At 49.2% G+C, this 17675-nt stretch overlaps 1 protein-coding gene across 1 annotated transcript in view; it reads right to left on the reverse strand.

Annotated features, from left to right (window-relative positions):
- and4 (actinodin4) overlaps positions 1 to 17675 on the reverse strand; it is a gene marked incomplete at its 5' end in the record, with an annotated part of 21371 nt that continues 3696 nt past the window's right edge. The window contains 2 exons of the mRNA XM_078533729.1: positions 1 to 3904; positions 11314 to 11471. Of these exons, the coding sequence (XP_078389855.1) occupies positions 2411 to 3904; positions 11314 to 11471 (1652 nt within the window). The remainder of the gene's footprint in view (positions 3905 to 11313; positions 11472 to 17675) is intronic.

The following is a 17675-nucleotide window of genomic DNA, read 5'->3' on the forward strand; positions in this document are numbered from 1 at the left end:
TTCGGTTTGGAATATTTTAATTTTGATTTTTTTCTTTCGATACATAAAATTAATACATGCATTTTATTTATTATATAATGCAAATTATGCTTTCTACCAGACCTACTTGTCAGTTTGCCAAGTATTAGGTGTGGAAATGCTGAATTTTCAGTTTGTAGCTCTCAACAGTTTTTTTATTTTTGGCAATTTTTTAACCAGGCTCTTCAGATTTAAAAAAAAATGTTGCTGATCCCCAACTTAGAAGGACAAGGGCAGCAGACAATTGGGAACACCGCCACCTGCAAAGTCCCTCCAAGTCACACACCACCCTGACTTGGAACCATATTCCTGTTCCTTCACTGTCGCTGGGTCAAAATCCTGGAACTCCCTCCCCAACAGCACTGTGGGTGTACCCACCCCACATGGACTGCAGCGGTTCAAGAAGGCAGCTCACCACCGCCTTCTCAAGGGACAATTAGGAAGGGGCAACGACTGCTGGCCTTGCCAATGATACACACATCCCATGAACAAATAAATGAAAAAAAGCTTTTGGCCAACTGACTGGTATCACCTTACATGGTTTGGCATCCAAGTTTGCTTTATAACTCTCATGTGAAGCACCTCAGACGTTTCATTATGTTAAATGCACTATATAAATATAAGCATATGTTGTGTATTGTATATAGCAACATAGAAATGCAGGTCAGAATCTTAAGTTTCTTACACGAGTTATTGACAGTGGTATCTGCTCCCCATCTCATTGATCAGGGGCACTGGCTGCAATGGAGAATGCTATCGGAGAGCTGGTGAGCAAGTGAAGTCCAATCTAAAGCAGACAGAAAGTGGCTGGTGTACAGCAGGATTTATTGGATCAGAACAATAGCCAAGTATAGTTACAGCAACAACTGGTAGCAGTGAGACAGGCTGCTCCCAGCATCAAGGTAAACCAACATCTGAAACAAACCGGGCCAGGATGATTGGTGTCTGACCGAACAGGAACGGGACAATCCGTGTGTGGCCAAACGGCTGGAGTGATCAGATTCTAACTGAAACCGAAAACTTTGTTCTTCTCGTTCCTGTGAGTGACCTTAACTTTCATACAACTACCGAATGCTGTTTTAATGTTACATTTTAACAATAGGATATCAAACAGTGAACTTCCAAGACAAGAGGACACAGAACGATCTCCCCAAACACTGTGAAAGGTGTGGCCGTGTGAAGCTCTTTACACTTATGTATCCCTTTCCCCTTCCCCAGGGTGGGGCCCTGTGTGGACGGGATAGCCAGCTGCTCGATTAACTCTGCAGGGAGAGAGGGAACCAGCGGTTCTATGGACCCTGCAGGGGGTGGGGGAAGTTGGAGAAGCTGTTTAATTGACCCTGGAGATGGCGGGAACCAGTTGTTTGATTTGACCTGAGCTTCCCTTGGAGGAAGGTGCAACCTCTGCCCATGAAGTTCACTAGTCAGTCATGTACTGGGGGGGAGTAGGGGTCCATTTCCACCCCCCCGCCCCGCCCCATACACAGACTAGGTCAGTCCCGGATTGGGACTAAGCGTGGATTTCAGCGATGAATGGCTCAGAGACTGTCTGGTTTTCAGAGTTGCATTGAATTTAACTCTTTGCAGACCCAATATAATAGGAAATGTATCATGCAAAATCTGTTCGAGACAGGGTCCTGAGCAGCTCTAGCCCAGGAGTCTGTTCCGGTGTGCCCAACTTCAGTTTGCTCAGGAACCTTCCAGCTGTTTCCCAGCCGCCCATTCCAAGCGTGCAACGTTTGAGGACAAGTTTTAGTTGAAGGTGTGGAAAAGGCCAAAAACTACATGAGACAGAAGCTCTACATTGGCCCCAGTCAGGGACTGTAGAGCCACCCTCATGCAGCTCATCCTGATCTCATCACAGAATCCAGGTCCCTTTAGCCAACTTAAGCGAGGCCTTCCAATCATGAGGTCTGTTCATTACTATGAGGCCTGTATTCTTTATCTCCTCACTCCTGCGCTGTCCCTCCCCACCCCACCCACTGCCACCTAAAAGAAGGCAGCAGTGCCCTGTTCTGTGATATTCACAAGCCTGTAGCCCAGCCCAAAGTCACAGGGGCATTTAATTTAATATTCTTTTAGACTATACTGAAGACAATAAGCAGATTATATGTTTCTGCTTTGTAGCCATGTTTAAGACTGTTCTGAATAATGTGTAGAAGGCCAGAGAGCCCGATACTGCTGCTTCCAGGTGGGGCATTACAAAAAGGTGTTTGAACCCCGGCTCCATGCCTAGTTTTCCACAACCTCCTGGATTTCTTTGTACATCACAACATGAGCCCATTTCTGATCAAAATAATAATACTCCCACACCCGAGAGAAGTGTAAGAGGGAGAGATTGCATTTGTGGTCCCTTGTCCTGTTGTCTTGGAGGACAGTAACATTAGCGTAGTTAATACTCGTCATCCTCCTCATCTTCATCTTCATCCTCTTCTTCATCCTCATCTTCGTGACCATAATGAGGGTCATAAGGAGATGCATATGGTGAGTTATAAGGAGATTCATATGGGGAGCCGTAAGGAGATGGATATGGCGAGGCACCGTATGGATTTCCATATGGCGAGGCACCGTATGGATTTCCATATGGCAAGGCAGCGTGTGGGTTCCCATACGGCGAGGCACCATACGGTGAGTCTTCGTCTGGATTCCCATATGGCGAGTCTTCGTCTGGATTCCCGTATGGAGAGTCTTCGTCTGGATTCCCGTATGGAGAGTCTTCGTCTGGATTCCCGTATGGAGAGTCTTCGTGTGGATTCCCGTATGGAGAGTCTTCGTGTGGATTCCCGTATGGAGAGGCACCGTGTGGATTCCCGTATGGAGAGGCACCGTGTGGATTCCCGTATGGAGAGGCACCGTGTGGATTCCCGTATGGAGAGGCACCGTGTGGATTCCCGTATGGAGAGGCACCGTGTGGATTCCCGTATGGAGAGTCTTCGTGTGGATTCCCGTATGGAGAGTCTTCGTGTGGATTCCCGTATGGTGAGGCACCGTGTGGATTCCCGTATGGAGAGGCACCGTGTGGATTCCCGTATGGAGAGGCACCGTGTGGATTCCCATATGGAGAGGCACCGTGTGGATTCCCGTATGGTGAGGCACCGTGTGGATTCCCGTATGGAGAGGCACCGTGTGGATTCCCGTATGGAGAGGCACCGTGTGGATTCCTGTATGGAGAGTCTTCGTGTGGATTCCCGTATGGTGAGGCACCGTGTGGATTCCCGTATGGAGAGGCACCATGTGGATTATTGTGCTCATAGTATGAACCACGGTATCCATAGTAACCAGGGTCATGTGGATCATAGTCAATTTCATCACCTTCCTCAGATTCTTCATCATCCTCGGGATGCTCAGATTGGCTTGGTCCAGGTGTTGATTGGTGGTTTTCTCTGTTCTCTTCCTCTTCGTTGCAATTCGGATTGTAAATAGGGTCACAGTACATGGATTTGTAGGGTATTGCCACAGATTTGGAAGGATTGCAAGCCGGATCATACTTGGGGTCACAGGGCAGTGCTCTTGCTCCCCGTGAGCATTTGGGATCAGATTTGGGATCGCAGTCAGAGCCTGTCTGAACGTTTGCCATAAAGCTGTAGAAATACTGCAGAAGACATGATGGATCACGAGGGTTGCAAGACAGCTGAGGTTGACCTTGATGCTGAGCCTTTACGGGTGCAACTGGAGGCTTAGGCACGGGGACCTTAGGGGCTGGAGGCTGGGACTTACAGTTCTTATCTGTTTTGGGGTCACAGGAGGGTGCAGATACCCCTTTGACGGCCCCAAGTATTGGGGGTAGGCCAATAGTATACTGGTAGTATGGAGCATTCTTTCCATAGACATTTTCCAGATGTCTCATTTGCAGATAGGTTAACCGAATCCGATCAATTTCATACAGCTGGAAAAATAAAGGAGAGAGAAATGGTTAGAAATAGATCTTTCCCATTAACCTGTTCACCGCCCTGAAGGCCCTCATTGCTACATTTCTCACTGAGGCTTTCTCCTCTCAGCCTCTGCACTAAGTGACTTCTCGGTGATTTCAACTGCCGTCACAATTCACCATACTGTTCGTTCTCTGAGCTCACTGCGCTCCTATCCTTCCTATAAACTCTCCGAGCCAGATTCACTGCCATCCCTTCAGCCTTGCCATCTCACGTGGCCTCTCACCTTCCAATGTGTCAGTCACAGACAAGGCAATCTCTGATTACTTGCATGTATCCACTCCATTCACACACAGCCGCCCTCCCTCCTTCCCCGTCCCTATCTTTCTGTGTCGCCCCGGAAGGAACTCCCGCCAAAGTCACTAACAATGACAATGGCACTTCCAAATGCCCAACTGTCTTGCCTTATTTGGCTTGCCATTCACCACGACATTTCTGCAGCTACTGACCTCAGTCACACTCTCACCTCCATCTTTGATGCCTCTGTCCCACTGAAACCATTACCCTATCCTATCCTGTTCATTCTCTAAGCTATAGTCTTCATCTCTGGTCCCCTCCTTCTCTTCTGTACAAACCATCTTCTTAAACCCCTCAATCCTGTCCCCTCCACCCTCATCTTCTTTTTCTTGATTCTTTCATGGGATGTGGGCAGCACCAATGAGGCCAGCATTTGTTGCCCATCCCTAATTGCCCTTGAACTGAGAGGCTTGCTAGGCCATTTCAGAGGGCAGTTAAGAGTCAACCACACTGCAGTGAGTTTGGAGTCACACATGGGCCAGACTAGGTAAGGGCGGTAGATTTCCTTCCCTAAAGGACATTAGTGAACCAGATGGGTTTTTACAACAATCAATGATAGCTGTCAGGGGTGAAATAAGGGGTTAAATTTTGAAGGGGGGGTGCAGGAGCAGAAAGACTTGGGTGTATATGTGCATAGATCACTGAAGGTGGCAGGACAGGTGGAGAGAGCAGTTAATAAAGCATATAGTATCCTGGGCTTTACTAATAGCAGCATAGAGTAGAAGAGCAGGGAGGTTATGCTGAATTTATATAAGACACGTTAGATCTCAGCTGGAGTATTGTCTACAGTTCTGGGCGCCACGTTATAGGAAGGATGTGAACACAGAGAGAGTGCAAAAGAGGTTTACAAGAATGGTACAGGGATGAGAAACTTCAGCAATAAGGATAGATTGGAGAGGCTGGGATTGTTCTCCTTGGAGAGAAGAAGGCTAAGAGGAGATTTGATAGAGATGTTCAAAATCATGAGGGTGCTGGACAGAGTAGATAGGGAGAAGCTGTTCCCACTCGTAAAAGGATCAAGAACGAGAGGGCACAGATTTAAAGTGATTTGCAGAAGAAGCAAGTGTGACGCGAGAAAAAGCTTTTTCACACAGCGAGTGGTTCGGGTCTGGAATGCACTGCCCGGAAGGGTGGTGGAGGCAGGTTCAGTCGAGGCATTCAAGAGGGCATTGGATGATTATTTGAATAGAAACAACGTGCAAGGGTACGGGGAACAGGCAGGGCATTGGCACTAGGTCATAATGCTCATTTGGAGAGCCAATGCAGACACAATGGGCCAAATGACGACCTCCTGTGCTGTCAAAATTCAGTGATTCTGTCATGGTTACCATTATTGAGACTAACTTTATACAGGTACCAGACCCCATATCGGGAAACCTCAGAACTGGAGGTGTACGAGATACAGGGATTTTCCAGATTTTGGGGCCTGCGGTTGTGGCGGGGGGGGAAAATAGGATAACATAAAGCCGGGCTGATTTCTCCACTGAGCTGAACCCAGCTGGGATGGGGAAAGGAAGGGATGAGGGGCAGATCAGGTCAGCTTCCGCCGTTAATCCCGGACCCAAAGAGCAGGGGATCAGCGTGCCGCGAGCTGGATATGACAGACAGCAATGCCTGATGGGGATTGTAGTTCCCAGTGCAGGACCCTGTTTTCGGGCCCCACTGGATTTTGGGGCGCTGGATAAGGGGTCCGGTACCTGTAATTCCAGATTTGTTAATTGAATTGGAATCCCACCAGCTGCCATGAGGGGGTTTAAACCTAGAGCATTAGTTTGGGAGTCTGGATTACCAGTTGTTACCACTACTTAACCATAGCGTTGCCACCGCACCTCGAGTGTCAGGAGCTTGTGAGTTTCTTTGTCTTGAAGATTGAGACCATTCATTCCAGAGCTTCCTCTGCTGCATCCTCCTCTACTCAAACCCACAGAATCAGGTCTTTAAACCTCCCCTAAGATTTTCTCTGTCCTAGAACTGCACTCTCATCTTTTTCTGGTTGTTCTCCTATCTCCCCTCTCTGACCGCAATGTGTCCTGCTCCCATGACTCTACCCCCACTAAACTGCTGACCACCCAACTTTTCTTCCTTGGCTGCTTGTTAGACGATATTATTTATTAATGGTTTCCACACCTCAGTTACTGACTCCCTTTCAAACCTGCCCTCCCACCCTCAAAAAGCCCATCTTCGATCCTTGTAAACTATCACCCCATCTCCAAGCTCCCTTCCCTCTCCAGAGTCCATGACCATGTTGTCGCCTCCCAGTTTCATGCCCATCTTTCCCGGTGTTCCATGCTCAAATCCCTCCAATCAGCTTCCGCCGCTGCCACAGTACCAAAACTGAAGGACGTTAGTGAACCTGATGGATTTTTACAACAATCAATGATGGCTGCCATGGTCACCATTACTGAGACTAGCTTAATCATTCCAGGTTTACTAATTGAATTGAAATTCCACCAGCTACCATGATTTGAACTTAGAGCATTAGCTTGGGAGTCTGGGTTACTAGTTATTACCACTACCTAACCATTACTTTACCACTATGCCACTGCCTCTGGTACCAGAAGCCCCTGGATTTCTTTGTCATGAATATTGAGACCATTCATTCAGCTATCAAAGTCAAATGTAATTGTGACCATGCTGAACTATCACTATGTATCCTTCTTGGCCTGTCTGTAGAATTTGATAAGTTAGATCACACCATCCTCCTCCCATGACTCCTCTCCAGCACCAAGCTGGGTGGGACTGCCCTTGTTTGGTCCCTTTTAATTCCCCTTATATACTTTATCAAAACCATTCATTATTTTGAACACATTTATCAAATCTCTGTTAACCGTCTTTCTTATAAGGAGAATAACCCCATCTTCTCCAGTCTTTCCACAAAACTGCAGCCCTCATCCCTGGTACCATTCGAGTCAATCTCCAAGGTCTTGACATCCTTCCTAAGGTGTGGTCCCTAGAATTGAACTCAATACTCTGACTGAGTCCTGATGGGTGTTTTATAAACATTTATTGTAACTCCCTTGCCTTTGGAATCTATTCCTTTACTCCTATATGCTTTTGTAATCAAAGATTTCTTGCATACAGCGCCAGATCTTTCTGTCTTGCACTCCCTTTAAAATTGTATCATTTAGTTTGTATCACCCCATTCTTCCCACCAAATGTATTACTTCCACTTCTTTGCGTTAAACTTCATCTGCCATGTGTCTGCCCATTTCCGTCTGTGTCCTCCTGGAAGTCGTCATTACTCTCCTCATTGTTTACTGCATTTCCTTGTTTGGTATCACCTGCAAACTTTGAAATTATGCCAAGACACCCTAGTTCAGACCATCACTATACTCTGTATCAAAATGAGCAGCGACCCTAACACCAATGCCCGGGGAACGCCCCTGTATACTTCCCTTTCACCACTTTTCTCAGCTTTCTATCCCTTAGCCAATGTTATGTCCATGCTGCCACTGCCCCTATTGTCCCTGGGATTTTAACTTTGTTAATGAGTTTATTATGTGTGACTTTGTCAAAAGCCATTTAAAAGTCCATGTACTCACCATCAACTGCACTATCCCATTGATCCCAATATTGGAGATTACCATAAATCCCACCACTAGAAGATCCCAATATTGGGGGCCCTCATAACTTTTCTATTGGAATATCTAAATGCAACCCACCAATGAGACCCCATTAAACCCAATCTTTGTAAATGCTCACACATCCCACTATTTAGAGAACCCCATTGCTGAAGATCCCTATAATTCCCATCATTGGGGGGCATGAATTCCACCATTCGGCAATTCTCATTATTCACAATATAGAGAGATCACGACAACTATCCTGCTGGTGGTCCCTTTAACTCTCATCAACAAGGGAATACTAGCAATCCAAGCCTTGGCAAATCTCCGTAAATCCCCTGATTGAGACGTCCCCATTAATTTTCCCAATGGGTAAAACCTCATAAATCCAACATTGGAAGATTCGCATACATTCCACCATTGGAGACCCCACAATTAACATGGAGGATACCATTCCAATATTAAAACCCCTGATTAACCCCAGCACGGGTTGATCCCTATAAACCCCACCGCAATGAAATGTCTATTAATCCTCCATTGGCAATCCCAAGAATTTCCACCATTGAGAGAACCCCCACTCCCCGGCTATAATTCCAACAATGAGAGCCTCATGAATTCTATCACTTGCAGATAGCCATCAATCCCAATATTGATACTACTCCATAATTCTCTCCCACACCCCACCCCTCATACCGCTCCTCTCCACCGTTACAAGATCCCAATCACTACCAATATTGGGATATGCCCTATAACTCCTCACCCCACTTGAAAATCTGAATATGTCCCATGAAATGAGAGACCCATTGGACCCAGTATTTCATGATACACATCGATCTTAATATGAGGTGATTTCCATCTACTTGTACTGTAGGAAAATTCATATAAATCACACCACTGGAAGATCTCCAATAATCCCACCAATTCAAGCACTCCAGTAATCTCAATATTAGGAGATTAGGATATATATATCCACCATTTGGAGAGCTCTGTATTTCCTAATATTGGAAAGTTTAATTGACCAGAAACTGAACTGGAACAGCCATATGAATACTGTGGCCTACAGGAGCAGGTCAGAGGCTAGGAACCCTGCAGCGAGTAACTCGCCCTCTGATTATTACCCTTTCAGGCAGTGAGTTCCAGACCCCCACCCTCTCCCCTCTAATCTTCCTGCCAACCACTTTGAACCTGTGCCCCCTACTGACTGACCTCTCTACTAACGTAAATAGGCCCTCCCAATCCACGGTATCCAGGCCCCTCATAATTTTGTACATCTCAATCAAATCTCCCCTCTGCCTCCTCTGTTCCAAGGAGAACAACCCCAGCCACTGTTACATGTCCAGATGCTCCAGCCTTGACCAAAGGTCTTCGACCTGGAAAGTTAACTACCGCCAGGACTTTCTGGCCCCGCCACTGGCGGGCATCATCGCGAGTGGCACGGGAAAATTTGGAGAGCCGTTGACTTTTAACGGCGCTCCAATCTTTCCCATCCCATCTGCGAGAATGGCCGTTGGGGCCCGAAAATCCTGCCCTCTGTTTCCCTCTCAGATCCAGAACTGCTGAGTATTTCCAACAAATCCCCCCTACCTCCTCTTTCACAACCTCTCATAATTTTGAATATCTCTGTTAGGTCTCCCCTTGATCAACTTTGCTCTCAGGGAAACCATCTCGATTCTGTAATCTTTCCACATAACCGAAACCCCCTTCTCCCTGGTAAGTGCCCTTTCCAAGGACCTGGCATCCTTCCTAGCGTGTGGTGCCCAGATTAAGCACAATACTCAAGCTGAGAAGCAGAAAATCTGAGGCGGTCGATATCAGGCAGGCAGTTCTCAATGAAAAGATCTAGAAAGGATGAGAGGGAAGGGTCCAGTGGAGGGCGAAGCCTAGGGGCTGGAGAAAGAGCCTCCAGTGCGTGGGGAAGACTCCCTTTTGAAGGAGTGGGTGTAGAAGAAGACAATGGAAGAAGAGCTCTTGTGAGCGTGAAACTCATTGAGGTGAGGGGCTGCTGAGGTTGCAAAGGAATGAAGCTTCAGGCCTTTGCTGAGGACAGACCTTTCAGGGTCAGTGAGGACATTGTCAAAACACAAGGGATGAGATTGGAAAAAGCGATGGAGCCAGAGGAAAGTGAAGGAGAAGGAGGGCTGAAGGAGTGTCATATCCATGAATTATTGAAGCTTACAACCCTTGCCACCCTTCCAGCCTGTGATTTAAGACCGATCATAGAATTATGGAACATTTACAGCACAGAAAGAGGCCATTTGGCTCATCTTGTCTCCGCTGGCCTTCTCCCACTTTCCAGCATTTGGTCCGTAGCCCTCTCAAAGGGGAGGTTTGATCTGCTCTTTCACAACCCCTCATAATTTTGAGTATCTCTGTTAGGTCTCCCCTTGATCAACTCTGCTCTCTGGAGAACAATCTCCGATCGATGAAGGGTCATACGGACTCGAAACGTCAACTGTATCCCTCTCCGCAGATGCTGTCAGACCTGCTGAGTTTTTCCAGGTATTTTTGCTTTTGCTCCGATTCTGTAATCTTTCCACATAACTGAAACCCTTTCTCCCTGGTAAATCTGCTCTGCACCTTTGCCAAGGACTTGGCACCCTGCCTAACATGTGGTGCCCAGATTGTGCACAATACTCAAGTTGAGACCTAACCAATGTGAATGACTTAGCTAGGCTTCCTTCAGTGCTTCTAATTACAAATCCAAGTGACCCAAAACACTTTCTTCACCACCTTATTACTTAGCCCTACCACTTTAAAAATTTCCTGACTATGCACCCACGGGTCCCTCTGCTCTTTCACCCCCCCTCAGAATTGTACCGTTAAGATTATATTGCCTCTCCATATTGTTCCTTCCAAAGTGCATCACTTCATACTTATCCTATGACGTACAACACAAAAAGTAATAGCCCCAATCCTAAGCCCTAGAACCAACCCCACTGAATACAGTCCAGCACGTGCTCCAGTCACTGACGGTGAAAAAACTATCAGTTCAGCTATACACCCTGCTTTCAATCTCTTGGTCGATTCCATTCCCTAGTTACCTGTGTGTGTGTGTTTGTGTGGGGTGTGTGTTTGAGGGGAGGATTGGGGTTTGTGTGTATGTCCGTTTGTTACCATATCCTATTATCTGGACAATTCTGTTGTGTAGCACTTCAAACATCTTTTGAAAGTCCCAACGTCAAATGGACTATTTTCAACAAGCCTCCTTGTTACTCCATCAGGTTAGTCTGACTCAGTTTGTCATTGGCTGAGGGGAGGTGGTGGGGCGAGGTGTTATTGTCACTGAGCTAGTACTGCAGGTACACAGGGTAAATGCTCTGGGGACCCTGGATTAATTTTTTTTAAAAGCCAGTCCTGGCTATCCCTTATGAACACATGTCCCTCTAAGTGAGAATTAGTTTTGTCCTTGGCTGCGCTCTAGCAGTTTTGATGTTTCAAACCTCACACACACTGATATTTAACATTCCAAACCCACACTGGTGCAGAGCCGCAGAGTTGACACTCACCCCTTCATTGTGACCAATTTTCTGGTAATACTTGTAATACGCCTGGAAGTCAGGATTTTGTTGGTACCACTTGATGTGGCGTCTGTTCCGTGTGAAAGGCGTTTGCAGGAAATCTGTAGCCTCATGTGATTTCAGTGTGATTGTTTCATCTCCTTTCGCTATAATGGTCATAGACATTGTGAGAGGCATTATTTCACTATCAGGCTGGTAATATTACTGACACCTGCACGTCGCACGTACACAGGCTTCAACCACATCACCCCTCAAACACACCCTGCACACGCACACACACACGCACCCACATAGACCTCAAACACACACCCCGCACACACACACACAGGCCTTAAACACACCCCCTGCACACAAACGCACAAGCCTCAACCCCCCCAACCCCTCAAACACACACACACACATCCTGCACACCACACAAACACACGAACACACACATCTGGTACACACAAACACACAGACTTAAACCCCCCACCCCTCAAACACACATCTCACACACACACACAAACCCCCTCCGCGCACATGCACACTCACATCCCCCCACACACATACACAGACCTCAGCCCCCCCACCCCTCAAACACACACACCCATAGACGTCAACCCCTCATCCCTCAAACACGCAACCGCGCACGAGCACACACAGAGACCTCAACCAACCCCTCAAACACACACACACACTCACATATATATATTATATATATATATACACACACATATATACATACATTCATGCACGCACGAACACACGCACGCACACAGACCTCAACCAACCCCTCCCCTCAGACACACGCGCGCACCCACATGCGCGCGCACACACACACACACACACAACACCCTCCCACACACACACACACACATACACACACAAAACACCCACCCCCAACACACACAGCTCAACCCACTCACCCCTCAAACACACACCCCGCACACAGGCGCACACACACAACACCCTCACACACACACACAGACCTCAACCAACCCCACACCTCAAACACACACCTGCACATAGGCGTGCGCGCACACACGCACCTGCACACATACACACACACAAACAGGCTCACATTCACACCTACACACACCCGCGTGCACACTCACACCCATGCGCATATTCACACCCATGCACACTCTAAGACCCACAGACACACTCACCCACACACACACACATCCGCACGCGAACTCACACATACACTCACACCCGCATACACACACCTTGTGCCCACACAGATTCAGATCCACACTCAACCCAAACACAAACATGCACAAACACACACCTGTACACACTCATATACACACACACTCTCACACTCGTACACACACACACATTGCGCATACACACACACCTTGCACACACACAGTCACATTCACACACATACACCCACACACACACCTCACACACACACATGCACACACCTTCCACCCACACACATTCACACTTGTGCACACACATACTCACACCCACATACACACCTCATGCAATCACACCTGCTCACAAACTCTCACACACACTCACACCCGCATACACACACCTTGTGCCCACACACATTCAGCCCTACACACACTCAACCCGAACATGCACATGCACAAACACACACCTCACGCACATGCACACACTCATATATAGACACAAACACACACACCTTGTGCACGCACACCTTGCGCACACACCCCCACACCCGTGCGTGCGCACACATGCCCACACACGCACACACACACCCACACACACAGACACACACATGCAAACCTTGCACACACAATCACATTCACATACCTTACACACACTCACACCCATTCGCACACACCTCGTGCACACTCACACCCACATACACACCTCACGCGCACACACCAGCTCACATACTCATACACACACCTTGCGCCCACACACAGACCCGCACACACTCAACCAAACACACACACCTCTCACATACACACAAGCACTCACCCATGCACATGCACACAGACACACCTGCGCATACACACACATCTGCAAACAGACACATGCACACACACAAACCTTGTACACACACACTCACACTCGCTCAACCTGAATGCACAAACGTGCAAACAAACATACACCCTGCACACACACACACACCTCATGCACACTCACACATACACCCACATACACATACCTTGCACCCACACATACTCAGACCCGCATACACACTCAACCCGAGCGCACACACATACACTCACACCTGCTCACATACAACTCACGCACACACACACTCACACCTGCACACAAACACGTACACACCTCGTGCACACACACCCACACCTGCACACACCCAAACACAGACACCCACACACACAAACCTTGCACACAGACACTCACACACACTCACACCCACACACACACCTCTCAGACACATGCACACACCTCACACATACACACCCGCTTTCACACACATACACACACTCCTACTCTCTCTCACATACACATACCCACGCACACACCTTACACACACCCACTCTCACACACACACACCCACATATACACACCTCGCGCCCACACACACTCAGACCCGAACACACAAACCCGCACACAAACACACATCTCGCACATGCACACACTGACACCCGCACATACCTCATGCACACACACACTCATGCCCGCACACACAAACACACACATATGCCTTGTGCGCACACACCCCTTGTGTGCACACACACACACCCCTTGTGCGCACACACACACACCCCTTGTGCACACACACACTCACACCTCACACTCATACACAAACTTTGCCCTCACACACACACCTACACACACACTTCACATGCACACATACTCCCGCACAAACACACCACACCTGCATACACACACCTTGCACCCGCACATACTCAACCCGAACACATACCTCGCACACACGCACACACCTCATGCACACACACACACACACTCACACACCACACATGCACACACACACACCCACTCACACACACACACCCGTACACACACCACGCGCACACACACGCACCCACTCACACACACAGCATACCGGCATACACACACCTAGTACCCACACATACTCAGATTTGCACACACACTCAACCTGAACACAAACGTGCACACAAAAACATACCTCGCGCACACGCACACTCACCTGCACACACACACACCTCATGCACACACACAGTCACACCCGCATACACTAACTTGCTGCCACACACACTCAGACCTGCACACACCTTGCATACACATACTTGCACCTGCACACAGACACATACATGCACCCCTTGTGCGCACACACACACACCCCCATGCACCTCACATACACACACATGCACACATACACACCCGCACAAACACACTACGCCTGCATACACACACCTCGCACGCGCGCGCACACATACCTCGCACACAGGCACCTCATGCACGTGCACCTCGCACACTCGCACACACACTCGCACACACAAACCTCACGTGCCACACACCCGCACACACCCATACACACACACGCACACACACGTATACGCACACATACGTATACACACAAACGCACACGTATACACACGCATGCACAAACACGTATAAACATACACCCACACACCCGCGCTCACACATGCACGCTTGCACACACACGCACAGACCCACAGCTGTACACACACACCCACATGCACACTCTCACAGCCACGCACACACACATTCCGCATACACCCAAACTCACACCAGTGCGCATTCTCACACACTTGCACACAAACACCCACACATCCACTCACACCCACACACACACACACACCTTGCACACAAGCGCAAATCTCCACACACACACTCACACACTATCTCACACCTGCAAACACACCCCTGCATACACACACATCTGCACTCACACCCGCACACACACACTCACACCCGCACATACACCCATACCCGCTCGCACACACGCAGATACACACACTCACACCTGTGCATACACCTCACATACACACAGACACCCCTGCGCCTGTACACCTCCGCGCCCGAACACCTCCGCGCCCACACACCTCCACGCCCACACACCTCTGCGCCCACACACCTGCACGCACAGACACACACATACTCACACCTGCGCACACATCCCACATACCTGCATACACTCACCTCTGCACGCATGCACACACACATACCAGTGCACACGCACACACCAGCGGACACTCTCACACACATGCGCACACACACCTACACTCCCACGCACCTCACACACAGTCTCGCATGCAAATTCAAACCTCCACCCACAGCCCAGCGCACGCACACACATGAACACACACCCTGCATGCGTGCGTGCACACACACACACAGTCTCACACACACAGTCACAACCGTGGGCACACCCGCATGCACACCTTGCACACACTCACTCGTTCCTTACACACACACAAAGACCTCATACCTCATACACCTTGCCTCTCAAATACACACTCGCACATACACTCACACCTGCTACTCATAACACATGCACACACCACTCACACGTACCAGACACATGCACACATCACTCACACACACACTACACACACACCACACACACACACACACATACTCCCCAGCAACAGCAACTTTCATTTATATAGTGCCTTTTACATTGTAAAACATCCTGGAATGCTTTACAGGAACATTCACATGCAGCATTTGACACTTAGCCACATAAGCATGTATCAGGAGAGGCGGCCTAACACCTGGTCAAAGGGGTAGTGTTTAGGGAGTGTTTTGAAAGTTGAGAGAGTGGTTGTTAGGTTTAGGGAGGGATATCCAGAGCTCAGTGCCAAGGCTGCTGAAGGCACAACCAACAACGGTGGAGCAATTAAATTTGGGGAAGCAAAAGTGGCCAGAATTGGAGGAGCGCAGAAAGCTCAAGGGATTGTCATGCAGAAAGAGGTTACAGAGATACGGAGTGGTGACAACACAAAGGGATTTGAAAGCCAGCATTGCCAACGCGAAGGCTGAGTTGTTGTCAGGCCGCGAAGGAATGTCATCGACTGGAAACAGAGTTGCTGGCTGGAGGGCCTGAGGTACGAGCTAGGATATGGGCAGCAGAGGTTTCGAATCAGCTCAACTTTGTGGAAGGATCAAAGGGCAAGTCCGAGCCCGAACATCTCGGAATAGTCAAGTCTGCAGATAAGGAGGTCGAGGATGGAGATGTCAGCAGCAGCGGATCAGCTGAGCCACGGACTTGGGGCGGTGATGTTACACAGGCGGATCGGGGCGGTGATGTTACACAGGTGGATCGGGGCGGTGATGTTACACAGGTGGATCGGGGCGGTGATGTTACACAGGTGGATCGGGGCGGTGATGTTACACAGGTGGATCGGGGCGGTGATGTTACACAGGTGGATCGGGGCGGTGATGTTACACAGGCGGATCGGGGCGGTGATGTTACACAGGTGGATCGGGGCGGTGATGTTACACAGGCGGATCGGGGCGGTGATGTTACACAGGTGGATCGGGGCGGTGATGTTACACAGGTGGATCGGGGCGGTGATGTTACACAGGTGGATCGGGGCGGTGATGTTACACAGGTGGATCGGGGCGGTGATGTTACACAGGTGGATCGGGGCGGTGATGTTACACAGGTGGATCGGGGCGGTGATGTTACACAGGTGGATCGGGGCGGTGATGTTACACAGGTGGATCGGGGCGGTGATGTTACACAGGTGTATCGGGGCGGTGATGTTACACAGGTGGATCGGGGCGGTGATGTTACACAGGTGGATCGGGGCGGTGATGTTACACAGGTGGATCGGGGCGGTGATGTTACACAGGTGGATCGGGGCGGTGATGTTACACAGGTGGATTGGGGCGGTGATGTTACACAGGTGTATCGGGGCGGTGATGTTACACAGGTCGATCGGGGCGGTGATGTTACACAGGTCGATCGGGGCGGTGATGTTACACAGGTGGATCGGGGCGGTGATGTTACACAGGTGGATCGGGGCGGTGATGTTACACAGGTGGATCGGGGCGGTGATGTTACACAGGTGGATCGGGGCGGTGATGTTACACAGGTGGATCGGGGCGGTGATGTTACACAGGTGGATCGGGGCGGTGATGTTACACAGGTGGATCGGGGCGGTGATGTTACACAGGTGGATCGGGGCGGTGATGTTACACAGGTGGATCGGGGCGGTGATGTTACACAGGTGGATCGGGGCGGTGATGTTACACAGGTGGATCGGGGCGGTGATGTTACACAGGTGGATCGGGGCGGTGATGTTACACAGGTGTATCGGGGCGGTGATGTTACACAGGTGGATCGGGGCGGTGATGTTACACAGGTGGATCGGGGCGGTGATGTTACACAGGTGGATCGGGGCGGTGATGTTACACAGGTGGATCGGGGCGGTGATGTTACACAGGTGGATCGGGGCGGTGAT

The sequence above is a fragment of the Cetorhinus maximus genome, chromosome 34 (genome assembly GCF_964194155.1).
Source record: "Cetorhinus maximus chromosome 34, sCetMax3.hap1.1, whole genome shotgun sequence".
Classification (NCBI taxonomy): domain Eukaryota; kingdom Metazoa; phylum Chordata; class Chondrichthyes; order Lamniformes; family Cetorhinidae; genus Cetorhinus; species Cetorhinus maximus.